This window comes from Anolis carolinensis, chromosome 2 (assembly GCF_035594765.1).
Source record: "Anolis carolinensis isolate JA03-04 chromosome 2, rAnoCar3.1.pri, whole genome shotgun sequence".
Lineage (NCBI taxonomy): Eukaryota > Metazoa > Chordata > Lepidosauria > Squamata > Dactyloidae > Anolis > Anolis carolinensis.
In genome coordinates this window covers 175,358,362-175,383,861 of record NC_085842.1, presented here as the reverse complement: position 1 = coordinate 175,383,861, position 25,500 = coordinate 175,358,362, and the positions used below count along the sequence as shown (strand labels likewise).

General features: G+C 38.3%; 1 protein-coding gene across 2 annotated transcripts in view; it reads left to right on the top strand.

Annotated features, from left to right (window-relative positions):
- The window catches only part of pitpnc1 (phosphatidylinositol transfer protein cytoplasmic 1), a 236,672-nt gene that overhangs the window by 171,240 nt on the left and 39,932 nt on the right, over positions 1 to 25,500 (top strand). For both annotated transcript variants that reach the window (XM_008116369.3, XM_008116371.3), the window contains exon 6: positions 9,949 to 10,047. In XM_008116369.3, coding sequence (XP_008114576.1) covers positions 9,949 to 10,047 — 99 coding nt within the window. The remainder of the gene's footprint in view (positions 1 to 9,948; positions 10,048 to 25,500) is intronic.

The following is a 25,500-nucleotide window of genomic DNA, read 5'->3' as shown; positions in this document are numbered from 1 at the left end:
AAGGAAACACCTATTATACATCAAATTAGGTTATGATTTTACAAATTAAGCACCAAAACATCGTGTTATACAACAAATTTGACAGAAAAAGTAGTTCAATAAACAGTAATGCTATGTAGTAATTACTGTATTTACGAATTTAGCACCAAAATATCACGATGTATTGAAAACATTGACTACAAAAATGTGTTGGATAATCCAGAATGTTGGATAAGCGAGTGCTGGATAAGTGAGACTCCACTGTATCTGTATTTGGGTTGGGGGTTTAGAAATGAAAGATACAAGTAGAAAAATTGAGACAGTTGGGTTGCTACTGGGTGCACAACTGTGGGAAGAAAGGGAGGTTATTGAGATTGCGCATTGGCGACAGCTCATGAGAATGAAAATGTATAATACCATAAGCAAAACCCCTTGCTTTTCAAGGTATTTTGAACTTCCCAACTAGGACAGGTTTGATGAAGCTGTAGGAAGAGAAAGACAACTTCTTTGTTAATCTGAGGCAACTCTATCTTGGCTGCTCATCAGCTATTGATTCCTATGAAGGAACTGCTACCGATAACAGAGTGTGAGCAAAGAACAAAGTGTGCCTTTTATGTGGGGGGAGTCTGACAAAATACATGTGCGCTTGGAAAATCTGCTTCATAAACCCAATGAAAGCTGTTTTTAAACTTCTGTTCATAAATGTTGACATCATTTTAAAAAACCAAACAGTACAATAGCATTTTAAAGAAGCAATCCAGAATTTTATTGCTGAAAAAGAGAGAGTTCTTCCATTAGTGCCTTCAAAATGTGTTTGCTTTAGGTATCGTACATATTGATCGGTACATTACTTTGAATCCATCTGTCAAGCTAATATGGTGCAAAGTGTAAAGGATTGCTCAATATGCTACCAGAGCTATTCCAGAAACTACTACATATTTCATTTCAGAAGTGCTACTGTCATGCTTGCTATTCCTTCATAGAGGCATTTGCAATTGATCTTGAACTGCTGCTGGTCCTCCTTGTAAACTGCCACTGATACACTCCAAGACGTGAAATGAGAAAATCTAAATACACAGCTGCCTTCTCTCTGTATCTCCTTTATCCAATTTTCCAAGGAAATATGCCCCAATTTCTCAAGGGAGTTCAGGTGCTCAGTGACCTGAGTTTGAACAGTGACTTGTGAGCTGATCTGGATCTTGAGCTGTTTCTTTCAATATCTATATCTCTTTCTATATTACAAAGACCAGACTGCAGAGTTCTTATATATTTATCTTTCATAATTTGTGGACAACGGGTATTTGTGTGCCACAGAATTATAATATACATGAGAGGCATATTTGTCCTAAGACAATGTAGATGTTTCTTTTATAGGAGAACAAGAGCCTCCCTGAAGTTCTTAATCAAAAAACCAATTTATTCAAATTTATATAAAGCATTTATATTTGGCCCTTTTCACCCCAAAGGGGACTCAGGATGGAGCACAACGTATATACGGCAAACATTCAATGCTGGAACATAAAATAAACCATAAATATACATAAACACTATTATATTATAGCAGAGAATGTTGGAAATAGCAACCTTCTTCAACCCTAGTTATTTCTTATGTATATAATTCAAATGGCTTATTGCATTGTATATGTGTGTATTAGTATGCAGTTTTCTTTAACTCTTTATTGTGGGAGGGGCTGCAGACCACATGACCAGATCTGTGATTGTTCAGGACTTAGACTCCATTTTAGAAACAGTATGCTTTTAGAAGTCAGTACGAACAATATGCTTTCAGATGCCAGTAGAAACAGAAGCCATTAGACTTTCAATGTTATTATGCCATTGTATATAATGGGACTTGAGCATCGAAGGATGTTGGTATCCCCAGAGAGTCCTGGAACCAAATCCCAATGGATACCAAGGACCCACTCTACATCTGATTTTTTTCCCTAAAAACTATTCAAACAAAGGCTAAATGACAATTCAGTGACAGTTTTGTTTTTAAAAAACACAAGGTTAAAAATATATAAAACACAATTAAAACATTGTAAGAAAGATAATACAGTAATACCATTTTAAATCGAACTTTTACATGTTTTGGTGGAGTCTCATTTGTATGGCGGAAAGACCCAAGGCAGTTTTTTTTAATGCTTGTATGCGCCAACTGAAATGAAGGCCTCTTAAAATGGATCACAAAAGTGCATTACGCCACTTTATGACAGAGTGTTTTATAAGCAGCTATTAAATGAATTAGGATTAGCCTCATTTGCAGCAATGTTTTATCCAAGGCCACAAATTGTCTAAAACCGAGCATGTATTGACTAAAACAGATTTTTTGCTAATCAATATTCATTCTTAGTATAAGTAAACATGTTTTCTTGAGTGCCACTCTGTATGGAATTAAAAATGACTCTATCCATACACAAGAAGAAAGTATCAGCAGGCTTGGAGATAGCTCAGTATTTGCAGATGTGCAAGACAACTTTGGGAAGAGGAAAGATCTACACTAGAATAAATCCCAACCAGAAAGGCATCCTGTTCTCTTTTTCTTAAAGTGAAAAGAATGTGGGAAGGAGAGAAAAAGTCTGGTCTGTCTCCAGTCCTTAAAAGAAGCATTCTGTATTGTGCAACATTTGGTTACACAGCTCATTTTTATATCCCAGTGGTGAGTAACATCTTTCAGCTCAAGGAATCAAATTCAATTCCAGGCATGTTCCTGGGAGCCACATTCCAGTAGTGGGTGGCATCAAAGGCACAATGTTCAGATCAAATCTACCAGTTTCCTTTGATGTGTAGGTCTAGATGCCAAGAACTAAGCTTTCGAAGAAGTCATTGTTTGTGAAAAATGCAAAGAAGGGAATCATGGCGGAGATTAGCATCACCAACTGATAAATCTTAGGAGAGCCACATTCATCCCTTTGTTCCGAGATTATCCATACATGCCTGGCAATAGAGTGTAAATAGTCTCAGTGTTATTATTTATGTAGTCAAAACATCAATTCCAAAGACAATCAGCATAAGCATGTTCAAGGAACCAAAATGTTTGGAAAAGTTTTGGGCCAACAATAGCAGCAGTTGTCGTCATTGTCATGGTTTCTATGGGGCCTCCACTGGAAGTTGAGGTACGTTGTGTGTTGATCTGCATGCCCATCCATCCCTCAACTGGCTGACAAGTGTCCTAGGACACTTTAAACTGGTAAGTGTGATGAGGACCTAATACTATTGCATATGTTGGGAAAATGCACTGATAACAATGAGATCTACTTGCTTGCTCTAACTAGATCAGACCCATTTAATCCATTAGATTTACCTAAGTATTGATGATGCTTAAATATCCTAAGAACACCAGATCTGATCTAATTTTGTAAACTAAGCAGGACCAGTCCTGGGTAGTGCATGGATGGGAGACCACTAACAAACACCAGGTACTGTAAAGTGTAGTGGTTCTCAACATTCGGTCCCCGGATGTTTTTGGCCTACAACTCCCAGAAATCCCAGCCAGTTTACCGGCTGTTAGGATTTCTGGGAGTTGAAGACCAAAAATATCTAGGGACCCCAGGTTGAGAACCACTACTGTAAACTATATTTCAGAGTAAGGAACTTGTAAAACCACCTCTGATTATTCATTGTTTTATTTAATTAAAAAAAACCTATGAAATTTATGTGGATGTCATAAATCAACAGGCAGCTTGAAGGCACATGGATAAATACACCTGTTGAATATTGTAAGCTTCTACTTCAATTAATTCTATTCAAATACAGAGACAGTAGAAAGTTTAAAAGGGATTTTGTTTACCTTTCATCCCAGTAGTGTTACTGGACACCATTAAAACATCAGTCTCTCATATAATAGCAAGCTAAGTATCTTTATCCTTTGGTACTATAAAGGGCTACACTCCAGCCCCATTTCTATTCACCAGGAAACACTGAATTTATTTATTTACAGTATTTATATTCCGCCCTTCTAACCCCGAAGGGGACTCAGGGCAGATCACAGAAACACATACATGGCAAACTTTTAATGCCAATTATAACAGTGATAAGACAGGCAATAGATAGAGGTATATATAGGCTTTCCCGTCATTTTTAAGTCCAAATAGTATAGCTCCATTGCCATTACATTAACTGATATGTTGACTCACCATTCCACAATTAAATGAAAGGGGCTCCTCTTTTTGTGTATAAATGAAGATATCACATCCATATCATAGACAGTTTTGTGGTGTATTGGTGGAAATGCTACATTCTGTCTTCACACACACATGTATAGCTTACTAAACAAAGTAGTTTTGCAGGCACTGCCAAATATATGTACATTTCCCATTAGTATGAGCAGGCATACGGAAAACAATCTACGACCTCCAGGAAAACAGCCTACATTTCTTCATTACCATAATGATGTTTTGGAGCATATTTTTTAAAAAAGTTTAATTTTAATTAGTAATAATCATTCTTCTCGTAATTCCCATTGAAGAAACTATGGGGACCTCAAAAAAGTGAATAAAATTATTCTAGCCACAAGAAGAACCAATATAAATGTCCACCTTTTATAAATGGTCTTCCTCCCCATCAACCAAATTTAGAGCATTGGATGTCTAGTCATTGGAACAGGTTGGCAACCTTTTTTATAGAAGATTAGCAAAGATATATTGATATGCGACTCTAAGGGTATTTAATCAGAATTGCAAATATAAAGAGTTTTTTGAGAAGCTTTAGCAAATTGTTCATTAATCCAGTGAAAAACATAATTATCAGACTGAATAATTCAGTCTCATTTGCATTCTGTTGATGAGATTGTGCATGTCTTCACTTGATTCTACTCCCTTCTCTTTAGATAATCCTTTTCTTTTCTCGGTCATTCCATTATATTTGAACATACATTAAAAGCTTGATTCTGGTAATACTGATTCTTGAGAATGCTGATGTTGGTTGAGTTTTGTGCTTTTCTGTGTAGAATGTGAATTAAAAAAAAATAAAGTTCAGACCCAATTGAAATTAATTTGAACTGGATTTAGGCTGTAGCTCTCAAAACGTCAAAATTAGACTGAAACCCTAAAAACAATTACTTAATCATAATTCCCTCTAAACATTATAAGACTTATATTTGTGTAAACATATGTTGTTTAAGAAAAAGTGTAGCTTGTGGTCACATGCAGTTCTGAAGCAACTTTTTGTCAAAAGAGAGAAATGTAGCAGACACCAATGCTGCAGAGAGGAATATAATGTACTGATGAGTAATCACTCATACTTAATGTACATATCTCTAATTTCATCAGATATTTCTTCACCTGTAGTTAAATACAGTACGGTTGCTTATTGTCCCAAGCATCCAACCCACTGGCTCAGATATTCCTCGGCTATAAGGAAATGACACTTAGCTTGGCTTGTGATCCAAGCCAAGCCTTTTCTATGATTAGATCTACATTGCCATATAATCCAGTTTCTGAATCCAGATTATTTGCTTTGAACTGGATTATATGCATCCATATAATCCAGTTCAAAGCAGATAATCTGGATCGAGAAACTGGATTATATGGCAGTGTAGACTCATAATCCAATTTAAAGCAGACCATCTGGATTCAGACACTGGATTATATGGCAGTGTGGATGGGGCCTATATAGCTTCACATGAAGGGTAAAACTGATGTAAAACTTGAGAAGATAGAGCCATCATGGTAGCATTTGTTTCTCGCTTATTTGCCCTCGTACAATGATCTATCAGTGGAAACTTCTTCATTGAAAACCATGTGAGATGAAGTGAGAAGGCTTTTCTTTCCAGTTCTTTCTTCCAAACAATGCCACTTACGGTATATATCCGAAAAAAGCTGCTCTGGTTTAGGGAATTCCCCAGAATAACATGAAAATGGGACTAAGATCCAAAAAGGGCAGAATTTGTGAAAATGATTTTTTCACTTCTTTTCTGTGTATTGAAAAATATTGAAAAATATTTCAATATTCATTACAAAATTAGAGGGTGGGCGGGAAGATCATTTCTAAAGTGTTTCCGAAATTGGACAGGGTTTGTATTAACTATAATGAGTTAATAAATTTTTTGTTACTTTTCGTTAGGTAATTGTACCAATGGGGAAACTTTAGGAGCTGTTTTCTCCCTCATTTCTAGAGCTGTTGGCATGAAACTTGCTACGGTTATAGAACACATTTACCATTGTTAGCCCATCAGTTTTAGGACGTTTCACTCATTCATGAATTTTTGGGGAATTTTCAAAGTTTTCACAAACAACATTTTTAAAAACTTCAAGAGCTATCTCCTTGAATTTTCTATATTCACAAGATAACAGGGGGATAATTCCCCACCCCCCAAGTTTCAGAAATATTCTTACATCTACTGATTTTGGGAAAATTTGTAAACGCTTTGACAAAAACCTTTTTAAGCCACAACATCTATCTCATTGAATGTCTCTATAGGATACACAACACCGTATCAATAGAACTTAAATGTAGGGATTTCTTCCCAGTCCAGCACAGATTTATTTACTAGTTTTGAAGTATCAATCAAGCCTCCTCTTTGCAGATTCAACAATTCATTGGAACTCTGACTGCTACCAGGAGGGGCAGATCTCTCCCCTATCCTAATCGGGGCTTTCTGATGCTGAGCAGACTTCTGGGAAATGTAGTTTTGGGCAGGGCCTTTTGAATTCTCTGCCATAGGGCTTCCCAAACTACATTTCCCAGAATTCTGTGCTCTCTCAGCCTCTTTCCCAGCCCAGTCAGCTCCTCCCGCCAGCTGCTGTCCTCTCCACATGGCAAGAGGCAGCTTATCTCTTCTTAATTTAAAGAGGTATGGCAGCCTTTTTGGCTTCACCTCGCTTGCTCTGAAAATGACACTGACTTCCGAGCATTACAGAATTCAAAAGAAAAAGTATTGGGTGAGTTTTGATTCTTATGTTTTTGCGTGCCCCCCATGTTTCTTAATTTTGTTTTGTTCATAGATAAAAAATGTATAAATTAGAGATAACTAATGATTTTAAAACAAATATTTGCATACCCCTAGTGGGATACCAATGCTAGACTTCAGAAACCATTTGGTGAAGGGCAACTTTGAATCCTGTCCATAGTATTTACTTGAGCCCCTGTTGATTTTTATTAGTGGTAGACCAATATCTTTTACTTTGAATGCACATTTTTGCAAAGGATTTAAAATGTATGCTTTCCAGAATCACTTGTTTTCAAAGGATGCCTTTACTTTCCCTTGGAAATCTTTGGATAAGGGTACATTTACACTGTAGGTGTAGTTTTACAAGGGCTTTAGTTTCTCTGTCAAAGAGTGCTGGTGCCTCACCAAACTACAGTCTCAGGATCCGATAGAACTGAGTCATGGCAATTAAAATGCTGTCATTAAACTGCATTAATTCTACCGTTTAGACACACTCTTGGTCATATTAATTTTAGATTGCTTTAAAAAAAACCAATCACTACAAGGTTTCCATAATTTCCTTCTTATATCATAATATTGATTAGCCCTTTTTACGATACCAGCATTGTTAAGAACACAAAATGTTCTTGCCATTTGCTTCTTGCTCTTTGCCAATGGAGAAACACAGATGGGAAACCTTATGTTTTTTTTCTCCTCCCCCAGGGGCTTTAACCTCTTAAAAAACCTTTTAAAAATATCCCCAGCATGATTGCAAAACCAATCAAATTATCTCCCCTGCAAACTCTAAGAGCATTTCAGGGTATTTGGCTGGAAGAAGCATAGGAAAAGCGGGCCTGGAAAGAAATCAATCTTGAATTTCCATTGCAATAAATCTGTCTTATTTATTCTCTATCTTCTTTGTATTGTTGATGTCTATCTCAGAGAAGGTCCTTCTTTAAAAGAGATGGGTTAGACTGAAGTGGTCATACATCATAACATGCACACATTCTCCAAAAAGTACAACCAGAACATAGTTTGAAAGGTAGTAAAATACAAAATAGATTAATCAAATCAATAAAGTCCTAAGGCACTTGTCACTGCAGGTTTCCCAAGATGATTAAACATAATAGGATTTAACCCCCAGCTGTGATACGGTACAAGAAAAAAAACATACAGTACATAAATTAAAGTTCAGAGTGCCCAAAGATTTATGTTTCAGTAGAAGGTGATTTCAAGAAATAGGAAACAATGTGTTATGGATATCAGGGCTAGTATAGTGTTGCACTCGAGACATTAAGGCCCCTTCTACACTGTCATATGATCAAAATGATCAAAGCGGATGGTCCACATTATCTGCTTTGAATTGGATTATATGAGGGTGCTTTGATTGTGCTTTCCCTGCATGAAGGCGGAATGAAAGGGGTTGGACTAGATGGCCTTTAGAGGTACCTTCCAATTCTAGGATTCTATGAAAGGAGTCTTAGTCAACCACAAGCCGAACACGAGCCAACAGAGTGATGCTGCAGCTGAAAAGGCTAATGCCGTTCTAGACTTCAGCATCACACTGAAAAGCCAATGCGGTTCGCAATGGGAGAAGCCTTAGAGACGGCAAAAGGGAACTCATATGACAATTTACCTTGGCTGGTTTTTTAATTGCTTTTAATGGTAATTAGTTAATGCAACTATTTATTTTAACTTATTGTATTTTAACTTATTGTACAATGTTTAAGGAGCCCTGGTGGCGAAGTGCTTTAAAGCACTGAGCTGGAGACTGAAAGGTCCCATGTTCAATCCCCGGGAGAGGCGTGAGCGGCCGCTGTTAGCTCCAGCTCCTGCCAACCTAGCAGTTCGAAAACATGCCAATGTGAGTAGATCAATAGGTACCGCTCCGGCAGGAAGCTAACGGCGCTCCATGCAGTCATGCCGGCCACATGACCTTGGAGGTGTCTATGGACAACGCCGGCTCTTTGGCTTAGAAATGGAGATGAGCACCAACCCCCAGAGTCAGATATGACTGGACTTAACATCAGGGGAAAACCTTTTTTTTTTAACAATGTTTAGTATTGTCTTTTGTTTAAATTGTTTTTTGTTTTTTGTTTATATATGCATTGAATGTTTGCCTGTTACTATGTTGGAAGCCACCCTAAGTCCCCATGGGGAGATAGGGCAGGGAACAAATGAATTATTATTATTATTATTATTATTATTATTATTATTATTATTATTATTATTACTACTATTATAAAGTTATTGTTGATACCATATTGTTTTTGTTGACCCTCCTTTTCCACTTACAGAGGTAGTTTACTGTATTTCCCACACTCAGCTTATACTCGAATCAATACGTTTTCCCAGTTTTTTGTGGTAAAATGAGATGCCTCGGCTTATATTCAGGTCGGCTTATACTCGAGTATATACGGTAATACCATGAACCTAAGGCCCCTTCCACACAACTGAATAAAATCCCATATTTTCTGCTTTGAACTGGACATATGGCAGTGTGGACTCAGATACACCAGTTCAAAGCAGATATTGTGGGATTTTCTGCCTTGATATTCTGGGTTATATGGCTATGTGGAAGGGCCCTCAGGTAACCCAATCGAAAGCAGATATTGTGGGTTATCTACCTTGATATTCTGTGTTTTATGACTGTGTGAAAGTGCCCTGAGGCACTCTCTACACTGCCATATAAAATCCAGATTATCGTCTTTGAACACAGGTTTCTGTTTATGCAAGGATGGTAAGTAGCATAAAGGTACCCAAGAGAAAGAGCTGCACGGAGAACAAAAGACTACTTTCCTTCTGAGTACTTTTAGGCTATATGGTTTATACCATATTTTGACAGAGCCTTGCAAGAAGAAATGAAAAACTTGCGAAAGGCACTAAATGAAATGTTTTCCAGCATTTTGCTCCACTTTCTAAAGTTATTGTTTGCATCTGCACAATGCAATCCAGCAATTCGGAAATACTGCCAAGAACATACTCTATTGCTTTTGGAAGCGGTATTTTGGACTGCTAAGAGTTGTCTGTTCATAACCATTTACAGAATATATGTTTGCCAGCCCATCAGGGCATTAAAGTGTTTGTTTAAAATCTTGCAGATTTTCGATAATAATGAAGCCAAAGATCTTGACAGAGAAGTCTGCTTTATTGATATTGCCTGTGATGAAATTCCTGAGCGCTATTACAAAGAATCAGAGGTAAGTAAAAACATTTTCCTCTCCACTGATAGAAGGTTTGCATCCTGCTTCATTACTCAGCTTAATGTCCAACCCCAGATACAGAAAGGGAAATGGTTAACTATTTACTTTCCCTAAACCAAAAATAGTGTTATGAATCTCCATCATGCATTCCCTTCTAAGCTAAAAAAGCAAAAAAGGATGTAACTTTTTCTCAGTTGTTCCAAATCTTGATTATCTTGGGTTCCTTCCACACAGCTGTATAAAATCCACATTGAACTGGATTATATAGCAATGTGAACTTGGATAACCCAGTTCAAAAAAAATATTGTGTGCTATCTCCCTTGATCTTCTGGGTTATACGGCTGTATGGAATGGCCCTTGGTTATCCTCCACTTCATCTTGATGTCAGATGAGCAGAACCTTACAATGTTTACTGCAGCAAATAATCTATGAATAATCCAATTCATGACAGTCAAACCCTCCAAAGTGGAGGACTGACTGTATTCGTGTACTCATTCTAGTTTTTCAGCTGCTTTTTCAAATGCTTCAGTTTCTCTTTCCTCCTTCCATTTTCCCGTTTCCTGCTGCAAGCTGAGGTTGGATCTACACTGCCATATAAAAAAGATTATCAAATCAGATAATCCACATTATCTGCTTTACACTGGATTATTTGAGTCTACACTGTCATATAATCCAGTTCAAAGCAGATAATCTGGATTTTAAATGGCAGTGTAGATGGGGCCTGAGTTCAAAGTGCCAAAGTAGTTTGCACATAAACCCCATCTACACTGCCATATAATTCAATTTCTGAATCCAGATTATCTCTGAATCCAGATTATCTCTGAATCCAGATTATCTCTGAATCCAGATTATCTGCTTTTAACTGGATTATATGACAGTGTAGTTTACACTGTAAACAGTATTGTTTACATAGTATACAACTATGACTGTTGAAGGGTGTGTACATGCATTATGTTACTTGAACAGTTATTGAATCATACTTTTAACAGTAAGAAAGCGTGAGCACACTTGTCACTGCAGGCCAGTGAGGGGAACAAGAAACTACATGTCTGTCCACTGGAAATCTTATGCGGACCTCTCATAGGTTTCCTCAGTTTTCTCTGCTGTTGCTGAGACACTTTCAAGTCTGTCTCTGGAGCCTTAAGGATGAGTGGCAGTTAGTTGTTGAAAGGACAGAGAATTAGATTTTTTTGAGAAGCTGCATTCTGCCCCCAGGATCACCTTCTACATTTGTTTTCCAGTTGCACCGAATCATAGGGTGAATGCCAGCTTGCCTATGGTCAAATAGCAGCTACACCTACGTGAGCAACTACAACATAGACGCAGGAAAGAGTAGTGAATATAGCAGTAGTGAATCTGACACAGTATTGCGTCTGATTCAGACTCAACCCATCGTCATCTGAAAATATAATACCAAAGACATTATGATTCAGTTCGGAAATGGAAGTCAAACATACTAATAATAACCAGGCCCTTTATATAGGAACTGTTAACTGAAGGTTTGGAAGGAATCTGTTAGCATAGGTAATGAATGGAAACATTTGACTTGTACAGGAAATTATTATTCTGGGGAGAAAACCATTATAACAGTTATATAGCATACAAGCATTATTTGCAACGCGTTGGTGGTGACAGGCTGTTCATTACATTCTGTGAAGGAACACATTTGTAATGCACTTGAGCCGGTGTTATACATCACCTGGGGAAAGGGCTCAGCTACTTATTATCTTAACTTTGCTTGCTGCTGTTCTTGTTCCATAGGAATGGTAGCTATGGGGAATGTACATTTAATTAAACTTGACAAGTTTTGGGTGTGTTTGTATAGCAGAGTATGCTGACTATTTTCTTTTAATGTCCATTATAACACTCTAGTGATATAAAGATGACATTTTAACACATTCCTTTTCTAATTACACCTTTCTAATTTCTCCATTCTAATTATACCCAATTAAATTTCACAGTAAGAAAATTAATTTTGCAGCAAAAAAATAAAATATTTCTGGGAAGTTGTCAATCAAGGTTTATTTGTTATCTTTCATGGGAAAAATCACTAGATACATTGCATACCACTAGAGAGAAGAAGAATTACTCCATGGCTAATGTTCATTTAACTACAGGAACATAATGTCTGCCTCACAGCCTCTCTTCTTATGGAATTGACAAAATGTAAGTTTAATAATTTCATGCAAAGAAATTCTATGAGAAAACACAAGTTCTTAGATCATCCATAACAAGATGTTGTTGTTGTTGTTGTTGTTGCTGCGCTCCATGCAGTCATACCGGCCACATGACTTGGAGGTGTCTATGGACAGAGCCGGCTCTTCGGCTTAGAAATGGCAATGAGCACCAACACGACTAGACAAAGTGGAAGCGACCAAGTTGGCCTACCTGCAGCTGGTAGGGAAAGCCTAAGGCATGGGGCGGAATTGGGTGGGATTTGACTTGGATTGCATGTGGAAATTGAAGAAACTCTGGAAACTGAAGTGTCTCCCACTGGTTCATCTAATCCAAGCCCTGCCAAAGAAACAATGCAACAGGAGCAAAGACAAGAAGCTGTGTAATTGGACTTTATATGAACAAGACTGTTTCTGATGACTAAGTGAAAGCTCCATTAGTGCAAAATCCACAGACTCCATTGCCAGGATATGTATTTCTTGTGGATAAGAAGAGAGATCTAAGATTTCAATCCAAATGGTTCAGCAGATTCCCCTGGATGGCCTACTCATTTCATGTACAAGATGCACTCTGGAAGTACAGTGTGGTGTTTGGAGGAGAGGTTGGGGATAAAGGTGGTCATCAGCAGTTTGGTGCATTGGTTGCTAAACCATTTGTGCAATGGAAAAATGCAATATAAGTCTTCAGTAGACTCCAGAAAAGCAGAGTACCATCAAAACAACTTGTGCTTGGCTAAATTCTTCTTGCTAATTCACAGTGGAAAACATCTTGATGTAACCTGTCATCATGATAAAGGAAATAAGAAGAAAACAGAAAGAAATTTCTGCCAATTGTGGAAACTATTGTCCTTTGTGGCCGACAAAAGCTGGTTTAAAAAAGGAGCAATGATTCAGGACTTGTTACCTGTGAAGAACCTTTGCAATTTCAAGGCCTTGTTGAGATCTCTTGCTAGATCAGAAGGCACTGACCTGAAAAGTCATATTGGGGGGAAAACAGTTTCAACCCCTCCTGAATTTTCTTTCTGGCTATGGGCCTAATGCTACCACTTCTGACTTAGTCTCCTATCTATAAACTCCTCTGCCTTCTTGGCAATTTCTCATTCAGCCCTTATATCTCACTCTGAAATCTCTCAGAGCAGCCATGAGTCATGTATGGCTTTAGATTCATCCCCACTGATCTCTGTCTTCCTTCTGGAAAAAAATGGCTTGGAATATTTCACATTGCCAGTTCAATTAGTCAGTTCTAGGAATGTTCACAAATATTAATTTACTACATGAAGTCAGCCATTCTTGTCTCAAGGCCTCCTCCAGGTGTAGTTGTTGGGGAAAAAACCAACTCAAAAATCATTATCCCGTAGATTGCCAAATTTCCTACTAGTGCTATACAGATTTGTTGCCCCCTTATTTTTGCCCAGAGCTCTGTGGCCCCTTCTGCACTGCAGTATAATCCAAGTTATCAAATCAGAAAATCCAAATTATCTGCTTTGAACTGGATTATATTGATGTTTAATACTGTTTTAATACTTGTATATTTGAATATTTTAAGTTGTACTGCAATGCTTTCAGTTGTGAGCCTCTTTGAGTCTCCGTATGCGGGATATAAATAAAAAACGATGATGATGATGATGATGATGATAACAACTTATACCTCAAGTACCACCTCCCAGCAGTAAAGAACTAGTGGGATCACAAACCTGCAAAAGTATTGGAAAATGAGCATGCAAAGATACTGTGGGACTTCCAAATCCAGACTGACAAAGTTCTGGAACACAACACACCAGACATCACAGTTGTGGAAAAGAAAAAGGTTTGGATCATTGATGTTGCCATCCCAGGTGACAGTCGCAATGATGAAAAACAACAGGAAAAACTCAGCCGCTATCAGGACCTCAAGATCGAACTTCAAAGACTCTGGCAGAAACCAATGCAGGTGGTCCCAGTGGTGATGGGCACACTGGGTGCCGTGCCAAAAGATCTCAGCCAGTATTTGGAAACAATAGACATTGACAAAATTACGATCTGTCAACTGCAAAAGGCTACCCTACTGGGATCTGCGCGAATCATCCAAAAATACATCACACAGTCCTAGACACTTGGGAAGTGTTCGACTTGTGATTTTGTGATATGAAATCCAGCATGTCTATCTTGTTTGCTGTGTCATACAATAAAATAACAACAACAACAACAACAATAATAATAATAATAATAATAATAATAATAATGAGTCTACACTGCCATATAACCCAGTTCAAAGCAGATAATCAGAATTTTATATGGCAGTGTAGAAGGGGCCTGTGTTCCCATGTTCTGTGTCTATGTTGTGAAGTCCATCCATATTTTACGTTTTATTTCCTTGCCCTTCAACAGGTTGGGGCTCAAGATCGGTTACAAAAAGGCATGGAGTAACAGAACATAGTTAACACATACAGAATAAAACAGAACAACAACCCATTAAAACCTCACTTTAATGCAGATTTAAGGCAATGAATATGTGTCTTCAGGTCATCTGTCTATTTATGGTGACCTCCATGAATTTCATATAGTTCCTTGGAGGTGATTTTGCCAGTTCCTTCCACTGAAACATAGCTTACAGCAGCTGGTATTTGTACAGCACCATAAAAGCCCTGGTCGTAACCTGCTGCCGAAAGGAACACAAAAAAGAAGCCTCCCTAACCTCCCTAGGAAGGGAGGTCTGAAATGTGGGAGTAACCAAACCACTAAATTTACCTGTAAATGGAGTATGATAAAGAAAAGTGGCTCCCTTGCATTTAAAAATTGTTTGCTTTTAAAATTCAGGGAGACTCATTTGAAAAGACACAGTTCAGCACTCTGAATTGTGCCTGAAAACAGACAAGTACCCACTAGAGCTCTTGCAACACGGGGGTTGTATGCTGCCTGCTGCTACACACATTAGCCATCAGGCTGCAGATCTTTCCACCAATTGAAGTTTCTAAACATTCTTCAAAGGAAGGCCCACCAAAGGAAGGCATCACCACAATCCATTTGGGATGTAACTAAGGCTCTTGACACCAGAGCCAAACCCTTTGCCCCAGGGAACGAGCTCATATGATGAACTCCCCTGTGTGTGATTGCTCAGAAACAACAGAGAAGAATGAGGCATCACATGTATGAAAGCTACAATATTTGTGTCGGAAACCCAAAATAAAACAAATTAAGTCCCATCCAGACAGGCCAAAAACAGGGACCTGTCTCAGTTTTTCCAAAAGCATCCAAATGACGCATCCGGTAAAACTAAATTAATTCAGATCCTCATTTGTTCTGAATTAATCAAACACCTGGTAAGACCCAGATCTTAGGGTAAGCCTGCGCCCAATCCACTCAGCCATCTTGGGGTCCCCCCCCCCAAAAAAAAATCTCCTGGTGCGTCATTTCCTTGTTCCAGTAGGGCGTGAGGAGGAACGTAATGGTGGCCAGGTAAATTTTATTTACTTTTTAGGGAGCAATTTAGAGGGCTTTGGAATAGCCATTGTAATTGGGATGGCATCCTCTCCCCCCCCCCCCCCAGTAAAGCTCGGGTTTTTTGGTGGGAGTGGGGACAGAGATTTGTGCCAAAGTGGGTTTTTATAACCTACTTTGGCATAGATTTCTGGGCTGTCTGGAAGCACCTTTAGTTGCACATTTCAAGCTTTAATGCTTCTTATTAAGAGACAGAAAATTTACTGCTATAAATCCTACCATCATCTGTCAATAATATACTGCTGGCCCTCCATTTTTTTGCCAGAGTTAGGGGCACAGGGTCCCCATGAAAATGGGAAAATCCATATTTTTTTTTTTACCTGAGAGAACAGCTCTCTAGTGTGGGGTGTGGGGCTAATTTCTAAAAAGAGAGGAAGGATTCAAAAATGTAAAGCAACAATAATAGCAGTATCCGCAGTTCAGCAGAGTACAAGCTTCTAGTGCCAGAAGTAGAATGATTGAGCTTAAGCAACACAGGAGAAGAGTCGGGTTTTTAAAAGTTATAACACACTTGGATACTTGTTCCAGGCAACATCTAGGAATATCTAGGTCTTCAGGCATCTTTAAGCATGCTGGAGGACCTAGAAATTCCTAGAGAGAACTCATTAATCAACAAATAATCAGATCCACAAAAGTCAAACCCACAAATCTGAAGTGCCAACTGTAGCTACACTTGACCTTAGGACTGAGGTCCAGGACTGTCGAAACCAATGGGGTCCAACCTTTGGTCCTCCAGGTGTTTTGGACTTCAGCTCCCAGAATTCTTGAGCATTGGACAAATCTGGCTAGGGATCCCCAGACACTTGCAAGACCAAGGGATGAACAACACTGATCTAAACCAGTGGTTTAGATCCACTTGACCTGGGGCTACTCTCCAACATTAGTACCAAAGGGGTTACGAATCCGTTTCTGGTCAACTTTAGATTCAGTTTAGTTATTTAGGGTGCTGATTCAGAAAATTGCATTGGATAGACCACACCAGCTCTGGTTTCTGATACAGAACATATGCTATCCAGTAGTCGCCATTTGCTTGCCCACAAAAAAACATATTTAATAATCTAGAGCTGATTTTTCCCGCATGTCTCATGGACCTTATTTTAGGTCTCACTGCCCACCAGTGGGCTGTGGCCCACAGATTGAGAACCACTGGTTTTAACATTCATGCATTTGTGAGGGGTGCATCAATCTCAGTGTAAACTCCAATGGGCACAGGCATGCTGGGCATGACTGGGGCTGAGATTGCTCTCTCTGCAGAATGCTTTCTCTCTCATATTTGAATACTTGTACACTTGAATGGACATGTACATGATTGCATATACACATGCACACACACACGTGCACACACACACATCTTTGAAAATATATTGTCCTGCCAGTAAAACACTGCTTATATTCAAGTACAGTAGAGTCTCACTTATCCAAGCCTCGCTTATCCAAGCCTCTGGATAATCCAAGCCATTTTTGTAGTCAATGTTTTCAATATATCATGATATTTTGGTGCTAAATTTGTAAATACAGTAATTACAACATAACATTACTGCGTATTGAAGTATTTTTTCTGTCAAATTTGTTGTATAACATGAAGTTTTGGTGCTTAATTTGTAAAACCATAACCTAATTTGATGTTTTTCTTAATTCCTCCTTATTATCCAAGATATTTGCTTATCCAAGCTTCTGTCGGCCCGTTTAGCTTGGATAAGTGAGACTCTACTGTAATTATGTCAAGGGAACAGCAAGAAATACAGTTTCATGCCTCCAGTTATGATTGCATTAAATGAAGTGGGGGAGGTATCTTATTTTATCAACTCTAAATTTCTGTTTAATCCTTCTTTTGTTCTGGTGTTACATGCAAGAAAAAACCCTAAAAAATCTTGATGTCTTCTACTTTTAGTCAAAACATAGGAGAAAATGCAAGTGACCTTGGCTTATGCCTTGTATTTCCCCTTTTAGAACAAATTGTGTTAGAAACTGAACAATGCCTCCTTGTCAGGATTCCAAGTAATCTTTACTAAGCTCTGGAACATACTTTTTTAAAACTATTATTAGTTAGTGGAGTGATTCCTTTAGATATATCTCCTTTTTTATGCAAGACTTGTTCCATATCCAGTCACATTTGCATTTTGGTGATACATTTCTAGGTTGAGGTTGTTGTTCTGAATTTGAAGACTGCGGGCTCAAATGCCTATGTAATATAAGGACACACATTTTCCTCTTTCTTTTCTCACATCATTGGAATGCTCACTGAATTTTCAAAATGCAGAAGATTGCTCAAGGACAACAATGAGGCAGGTAGGGTTTCATGAGGATTCCCTGTTCCTGCAGATTCATGCAGCTTTTATCCTCCTGGTTCAAGGCAACATCCAATGCTATCATTTTCCTCTTCCCAGGTTTAATTCCCATCCAAAGGGAACACAGAAGGGTCATCTTTTCCTTGTTATCTGACCCTCAACGGCTTTCTGTTCTCTACCACTTCTGCAGTTAAACATAAAAAAAAACCAAGATGATGGCAACTAGATTGATTGATAACTGGCAAATAGAGGGAGAAAACGGGGAAACAGTGACAGACTTTGTATTTCTAGGTGCAAATATTATTGCAGATGCCGACTGCAGCCAGGAAATCAGAAGACGTTTACTTCTTGCAATGAGAGCAATGACCAATCTCGATAAAATAGTGAAGAGTAGAGACATCACACTGGCAATGAAGGTCTGCATAGTTAAAGCAATGGTATTCACCGTAGTAACCTATGGATGTAAGATCTGGACCATAAAGAAGGCTGAGTGAAGGAAGAGAGACACTTTTGAACTGTGGTTCTGGAGGACAATTCTGAGAGTGCCATGGACCATAAGAAGATCCAATCAGTCCATCCTCCAGGAAATAATGCCCAACTGCTCACTGGAGGGAAGGATATTAGAGGCAAAGATGAAGCATTTTGGCCACATCATGAGAATACAGGAAAGCTTGGAGAAGAGAATGATGCTGGGGAAAAGGGAAGGAAAAAGAAAAAGGGCCAACCAAGGGCAAGATTGGTGGATGGTATCCTTAAAGTGACTGATTCAACTTTGAAGGAGCTGAGGGTGGCAATGGTCAACAGGGAGCTCTAGTATGGGCTGGTCCATGAGGTCACGAAGAGTCAGAAGCGACTGAATGAATAAACAACAGCAACAAACCACTTCTGCTTATTAGAATAGCTTTGATGTACCTTCAGTATCATAATCTCAAGTTCAGGTCTCTGTGACCAGGGATATGAATGTGAGTGATGAACCATTCACAGGCAGCTGGAATGGAGCGAGGCAGGGAGGTGCAAAACAACCCATGAATTTCCACTGCCTTTTTTTCTCCTTCTTTTGTATGTGAAATAGGGCTGTGTTATAATAGATCCCAATTGCTGCTGTTAAATGCATTCAGCATAACAAAGCTTCCATTATTTCACAGGCGCAAATAAGGCTGGTTCCAGGTTTTCAGGAACATGTAAGCTCTTGGCAAAGTATATTTCTCATCTTGATATGGGTGGGCCCTGGCAGACTTACCTGTGTAGTTAGCACAGCTTGGGTGCTATTATAATTTACCACAATTCTCTTCCCTTCCTGTTATTCCAGAAAGTTGATAGAGGTTTTTTTCTTCCAGCTGGGCTTGGGACTACAGTGGCCACCCTTGCCAGCAGTAGGTAAAGTGGGTAGTGCCACTGCTATCTCAAGAAGGGGCCAGGAACGGACAAACACAAATCCTTCCCCTGCCTTTTTCTTTCTCTCTCTTTCTTTCACTGTGACATAGAATTTACCACATATGCACACTTGCTGATCCCATCCACATTCACACATATTCTTCCCAGGCTTCCTTCACATCCCTAGCTGATACATTTTGGCACATTGTGCTGGATAGTTGAAACCTTGCCACGGAGGCGGTATCTACACTGTCATATAATCCAGATTATCAAATCAGAAAATCCACATTGCTTTAAAGTGGATTATATGGATCTACATTGCCATATAATCCAGTTCAAAGCAGATAATATGGATTTTATTTGGAAGTATAGATCCATCTTGAGTATGCAACAAAGTGGATTTACATCTATCCCTCACCCCATCTCCTCAATGTGTCACACCCGAGGCAACGGAGCACCAAGAACCTGACGCAGAGACCAATATCTATCTAATATCTTTATTAAGTAAATATATAAAAGTAATAAAAACAAGTGAAGAATATAGTTCAGAAGCAGACCTATCAAATGAGGTCAAATATAGTCCAAAAATGTATTGTCCAATAAATGATATTGGAGTTCAAAGTTTTTAATCCAATAACCGAAACACACACTATTGCCAAGCAACAAGGAACAAGGCGAAACAGAGATTCTAAGAACAAGGTCCGTGACTAAAACAAAGCTAGACAAATCTTGAATACTTGATCCGGAAGGCAAGGAACTGGGGTTGCGGACTTTGCGAAGTCCACACAAGGCTGGAAACACGAAGTTGCTTCTGGAGCTGCTCTGTTGACTCTGCAACAATTCTAACGTGCCAGGCACCTATATTGGGGTCTCGTTTTCCCGCCAACTACCTCTTTCCCTAGAGAACGGGAAACGAAACCCAACTTTGTCCAGATGTGAAACTCCTTAGAATTTCCCAAGGGAAGCATGGCTAATCAGCCTGTTGTTTAGCTGCAATCCGTAAGCTCCTGTGAGTCTGTTCTCTCACTCCCCTGTCTGCAGAATAGGACTGTCTCCTAGGGAACGGGGGTGAGGAATGCCCAAGGTCTGTTTTACTGGGTTCTTGGGCAAAAACATCAACATCCGGCAGCTGGAAAGATTCCGGCTCTTGTTGAACCGGTGAAAACCCCATGTTTTCGTCTTCATCTGTCACGATGGCACTAGGAGCAGGACTACAAGGCCCATGAGGCATCACACAATGAATCCACCTTTGTTCCCTCACTTTTCTTTCTTGGCCAGTAAAGGCAAAAGCACAAGGTTTTTGGATGAATGGATCTGAGCATACGTATTTTTAAAATTTATATACTGTAATTTTATACTGTATTTAATAGTTTTTAACTGATTTTATGTATTATTGATTGATTTTGTATAGGCACCTACCCTGTTTCCCCAAAAATAAGACATCCCCAAAAATAAGACCTAGTAGAAGTTTCGCTGAATTGCTAAATATAAGGCCTCCCCCGAAAGTAAGACCTAGCAAAGTTTTTTTTTGGAAGCATGCTCGGCGCCTGCCAAACAGAACACCAGAGCATGCAGGATTGGTAAATGTACATACCAGTTGTACATGGAAATAATGGTAGTAACAAGAAATTATTGATAGGATTCACAATTTGTCTGGTTATGCTGGTTTGTGATGACAACTACTGTACAGTATATAATAAAAGTCTATTTTTCGTTCAACAATAAATGTGAATTATTCTTCATGGAAAAATAAGATATCCCCTGAAAATAAGACCTAGCACATCTTTGGGAGCAAAAATTAATATAAGACACTGTCTTATTTTTGGGGAAACATGGTAATTGTGCCAGTGTTGTAAGCTGCCCTGAGTCCCTTCAGGTGAGAAGGGTGGGATATAAATATTGGAAATAAAAATAATTAAATAAATAAAAGGAGAGAAAGGTAACTATACCATGACTGCTTAAAATAGTGGCTCTGTCAGTAGCTACTTGCCTACCTTCTCTTCCTTCTCCAACCAGAGAAAATGCTTCACATTAGAGCAGGGTTTGCAGGAGGTCCTTGCAGACGAGATAGGGAGGTTCTTCATCCCTGCTTTTGGCCATTATGGGAGTACTTTGATTGTGTTTTCCTGCACCGAAAGTCTGGGTGGGCGTTGTAGCCTCTGCCAACTGTATGATTCTATTATTGATTCTATGGGAAATTTACATTTTTTGGCTCCAAATAACCAGGAAATGTCAGGGTGGATGCTGGCAGGGCACTGGACTTGCTAAACACAAAGAAGTAAGCATTATGGAAGAATGCTACATGCTGATGCTTGGGATCAGATCATGTAGGCAACCAGAATACAGAGGTTCCATGCGAAAATGCCACTGTAATAGCTTGTCCCAAGAGGCAGCATCATTAGGATGTTTTTAAAGCCTCTGTTTAGTAACACTGCATGGGAAACATTATTATATATGCTACACATGATCAGTTTTTAAAATAAAGTCCCCCTTATGTGAATTTAAGCGCATTCCAGTTAATAGGTCAACTTCATATGTGAGCTGGATATTTTAAGCTCACATATCCAACTGACATGAAAGATTAGATTTGCATAATAGCTTGTAAATTAAGCATATTCATTCGTAAGTTAAAATAAAATTAACAACCCTATCTCCAGCTCCCATTCTAGCCAAAAGCAAATCTTGGGATTTGGCACAGTGCTTGCAATGACATTTTATTGATAAGTAGCTAAAATAAATTTTTAAAAGCATGGATCATTTTTAAGATCTTCATTTCATCAAACATCAATTGGTGGAGCATTCTACATCAGCTGATTAAATAACTAGTTGTATACAGTACTAGTATAAAGAGAAGCTTCATTTCTTCCTATATTTTGTGATGAACAGCCTGCAAACCATCTGCCTTCAGTTTATAGGCAAACAAAGATAATTGGCTGACTGAGATCCAGTGTGTGTAAAGGTTTCTCCACTTTCGCTTCAAACACTTATTTTATAATATTATATAAGAAGTCAGGCTTCCTGAAACAAACCAAATAACAACAATAGTGAAAAATATATAGACAGAGGATCAGGGAAAAATACAATTTTCTTGAAGAAACCTTTAGCGACATTGTGGCGATGTTGACCAAATAACCTGGATCTTCCATTTTTGAATAGTCAGAAGGCAGTATCCAAACAAGAAATACAGTGTTCCCTCACTTATCATGGGGGTTACATTCCAGGACCACCCGCAATAAGTGTAAATCCACGAAATAGGGACACTGTATTTATTTTAATATTTATACATTATTGTAGTAGTTATACACGATTTTAAGTCTTTAACAACCAATTGTGTGTTGATAAATCGCCGCCTCCTCCTCCTGTTGCCGCTTGGGCTCCTTTTCTCTCCTTTCAGCTTCTCCTTCCTCCCTTCCTTAGGCTGTAAATTATAATTTTTTATGATTTATAATATTCTTTTAGAGTTTATTGAAAAACCACAAAACAGCGAATCCGCGAAAAGTGAACCGCAAAATAGTGAGGGAACACTGTATATGTACATATAAGGATCTTACAGTCCAACAACATCTGGAGCATGATTCCCTCCTCTGCTTTAAGATAATCAGATAGATAGAGAGACAGAGCAGATATGTTCTACCCAAATTTCCCAGTGGCAACTCCTAACTTATTCATGTAGTTGTCAAATACCACTGGATACAAGATGATGCAGTATATAGCTGGCAAAACATGGGCCTATGGGTACTCAATGCTATTCCCTGGAATAAAAAGTAAAATTAGAACTGCAGTAATAGTTTGTTTCCAGGCCAATTCTCAAAGAGACTGGGCTGGAGGACATACTTGATGTTATCAAAAAAGAGATCAGGCGGGAACAACAGTTTGCACTTCCACATCTCTTCCCCAAAATAACTCATTCAGAAGAGCTGCCAGAGCCAATATCAACTCAAAATCAGGCTTTAAACCAGACTGCACTGTGTGAGATAGATACACAGAACGCCTCCCTTGGTATTGTAATAGCAACGACAGTCAAGTTGATATGAAGTAGAGCAAATTTATCCCCAATTTATTCCCAACTGTTTGGTTGCTACTAAAAAGGAAAGCAGTACTCTTATAATAAAATTATATTTAACCGGTCTATTAACTCAAAATGTAAAAACTTTCTCCAAGGAAACAGTAGATAATATTAAGGTCAAACTAGGAGACAGAGTTTTATCAAAACCTATTAGAAATTAGATATAAAGCTGGACGTAAAGTCAGAGATCGGGTTCCAAAGAGACTTGCTAACCACTCTGCCAACTATCCACCCCAGCTGGCCTTATGATGAAATAGGACAGAAACGCCCTTTACAGAGTGTGATGTAGTGTGTGTATGTGTGCGTAAATGTTGAAAATAAACACATCTAAACTCCCTTTGGGCTCATGGAACTATGTTCTAGATACCAGCTGTGCTGTTTTATATTCCTCAGTCTTCAGGCCAAATGTAAATTCACTTTTTAATAAGATAGATTTTTTAAGAAATTAAAAATGGGTTTTGTGCTCTTTCCAGATCATCACAAATTCTTGATGAAAGAAATGGGGGCTCGCTCATGCTTAACAGTCACAGAGTTACAGCCAGCATCTGTCTGGTTCAGCGCATAATCACTCTGCTATTAAGATCCTATTTTAAACACTTGGTTTGGAACATCTCTCCCCTCCTCTCTGTGCTTCTGTCAAATATAATTTACAAGGCAAACTCATTTTGATGGAATAATTTTGCTAGCAAATCACACAAATTACTTCATATTTTTCAGTACATTGTAATGCCAAGTGCAAAACATTTTAAAAATAGCATTCAGTATTGGGTGCTAACAAGGCAGAAATACTGCTGCCCCAGATTTGATTTGCTGTTGGATCCAAAGGGGAAGAAATTAAAGCAAACTTAATTATTGTTTTTGAAGAAGGGAGGAACTACGGCCATTTCCAGTCAGATTTACATAAAGATACTTTCCAACTACATAAAAGGTCTTTTGATTTAACATGATTATGATTGAAATGTGCATTCACTGGAAAATAGAAAACTGCAAATAACTATCTGGTAGCATCTTTAGTTGAAACACAAAATCAAAAATGTGTAATTCATTGTAATAATCTTGGCAATTATTCTCCAAGACGAGGGAATTGCTTTGTGAAAAAGCGAAACCTATTAATTAAATGGTTGATTACTCCTATTGTTCAATAAAACTTTACTGGTAGTTATTACAATGTTTACAAGAGTAACGTGTGGCATCTTTTTAAAAAAAAATACTGTTATTGGAAGAGAAATCTTATGACTTCAAAAATTCCCAATTAACTGAAAATGTCCTTTAAAGGTAACTTTGAATAGTAACTAAAATGGTAGACTAATTTAATGTCCGCTCATATGATTTGGTTATACAGTACTCCGGTCAGTGGGTCAATATTGACTTCAATATTCAAAGCTTCCAATGCATATGTTGAGCGAGAAGGCAAGATCTCAGTAAATTAAAGTACTACATAATAAATAGATCTGAAACCAATATCATAAAAGTACCAGTAAGGCTTGTCATTACCCCCAGTGCATATGTTTATTTTTCTTGTCCTGTTAAGGGTCTAGTCAATATTTTTCTGCAAACTTCTTTGGTGCTGTAGCTAGAATCAAAAAGCTAGAATTAGTGCTTAGCAGTAATGATTATGTTGTAATATATAGACATATGTTTTCTGAATCACATTGGTAACCCAATTATAGTACACTCACTCAATAAATTGTTGAGTAAGTCAAAAAAAATTGGAAACATTTTCAGTAGATCAAATTATTCGTTCAAAACTTTATTACAGTCCAAAGATCCAGTTGGCTCAGTGGTAAAAGGTGCACAACTGCAAACAAATTAATAAATTGATAAAACTACCATATTTACTTGAGTCTAATGCACCATTGAATCTAAGGGGCACCTCAATTTTCAAAACTGAAACCCTAAAAGGTATTTACTGTATTACACGAATCTAATTTACACTCTCATTTTGGGAAAGTAATTTAGTCAAAAAAGATTAATATTAAAATTGAGCAAATATGGTAATTAAACTCAGGATGACGTGCAGTGGATCCATTACAATTGCAATGGGTATTACAATTCCAGCTATTCGACAAAC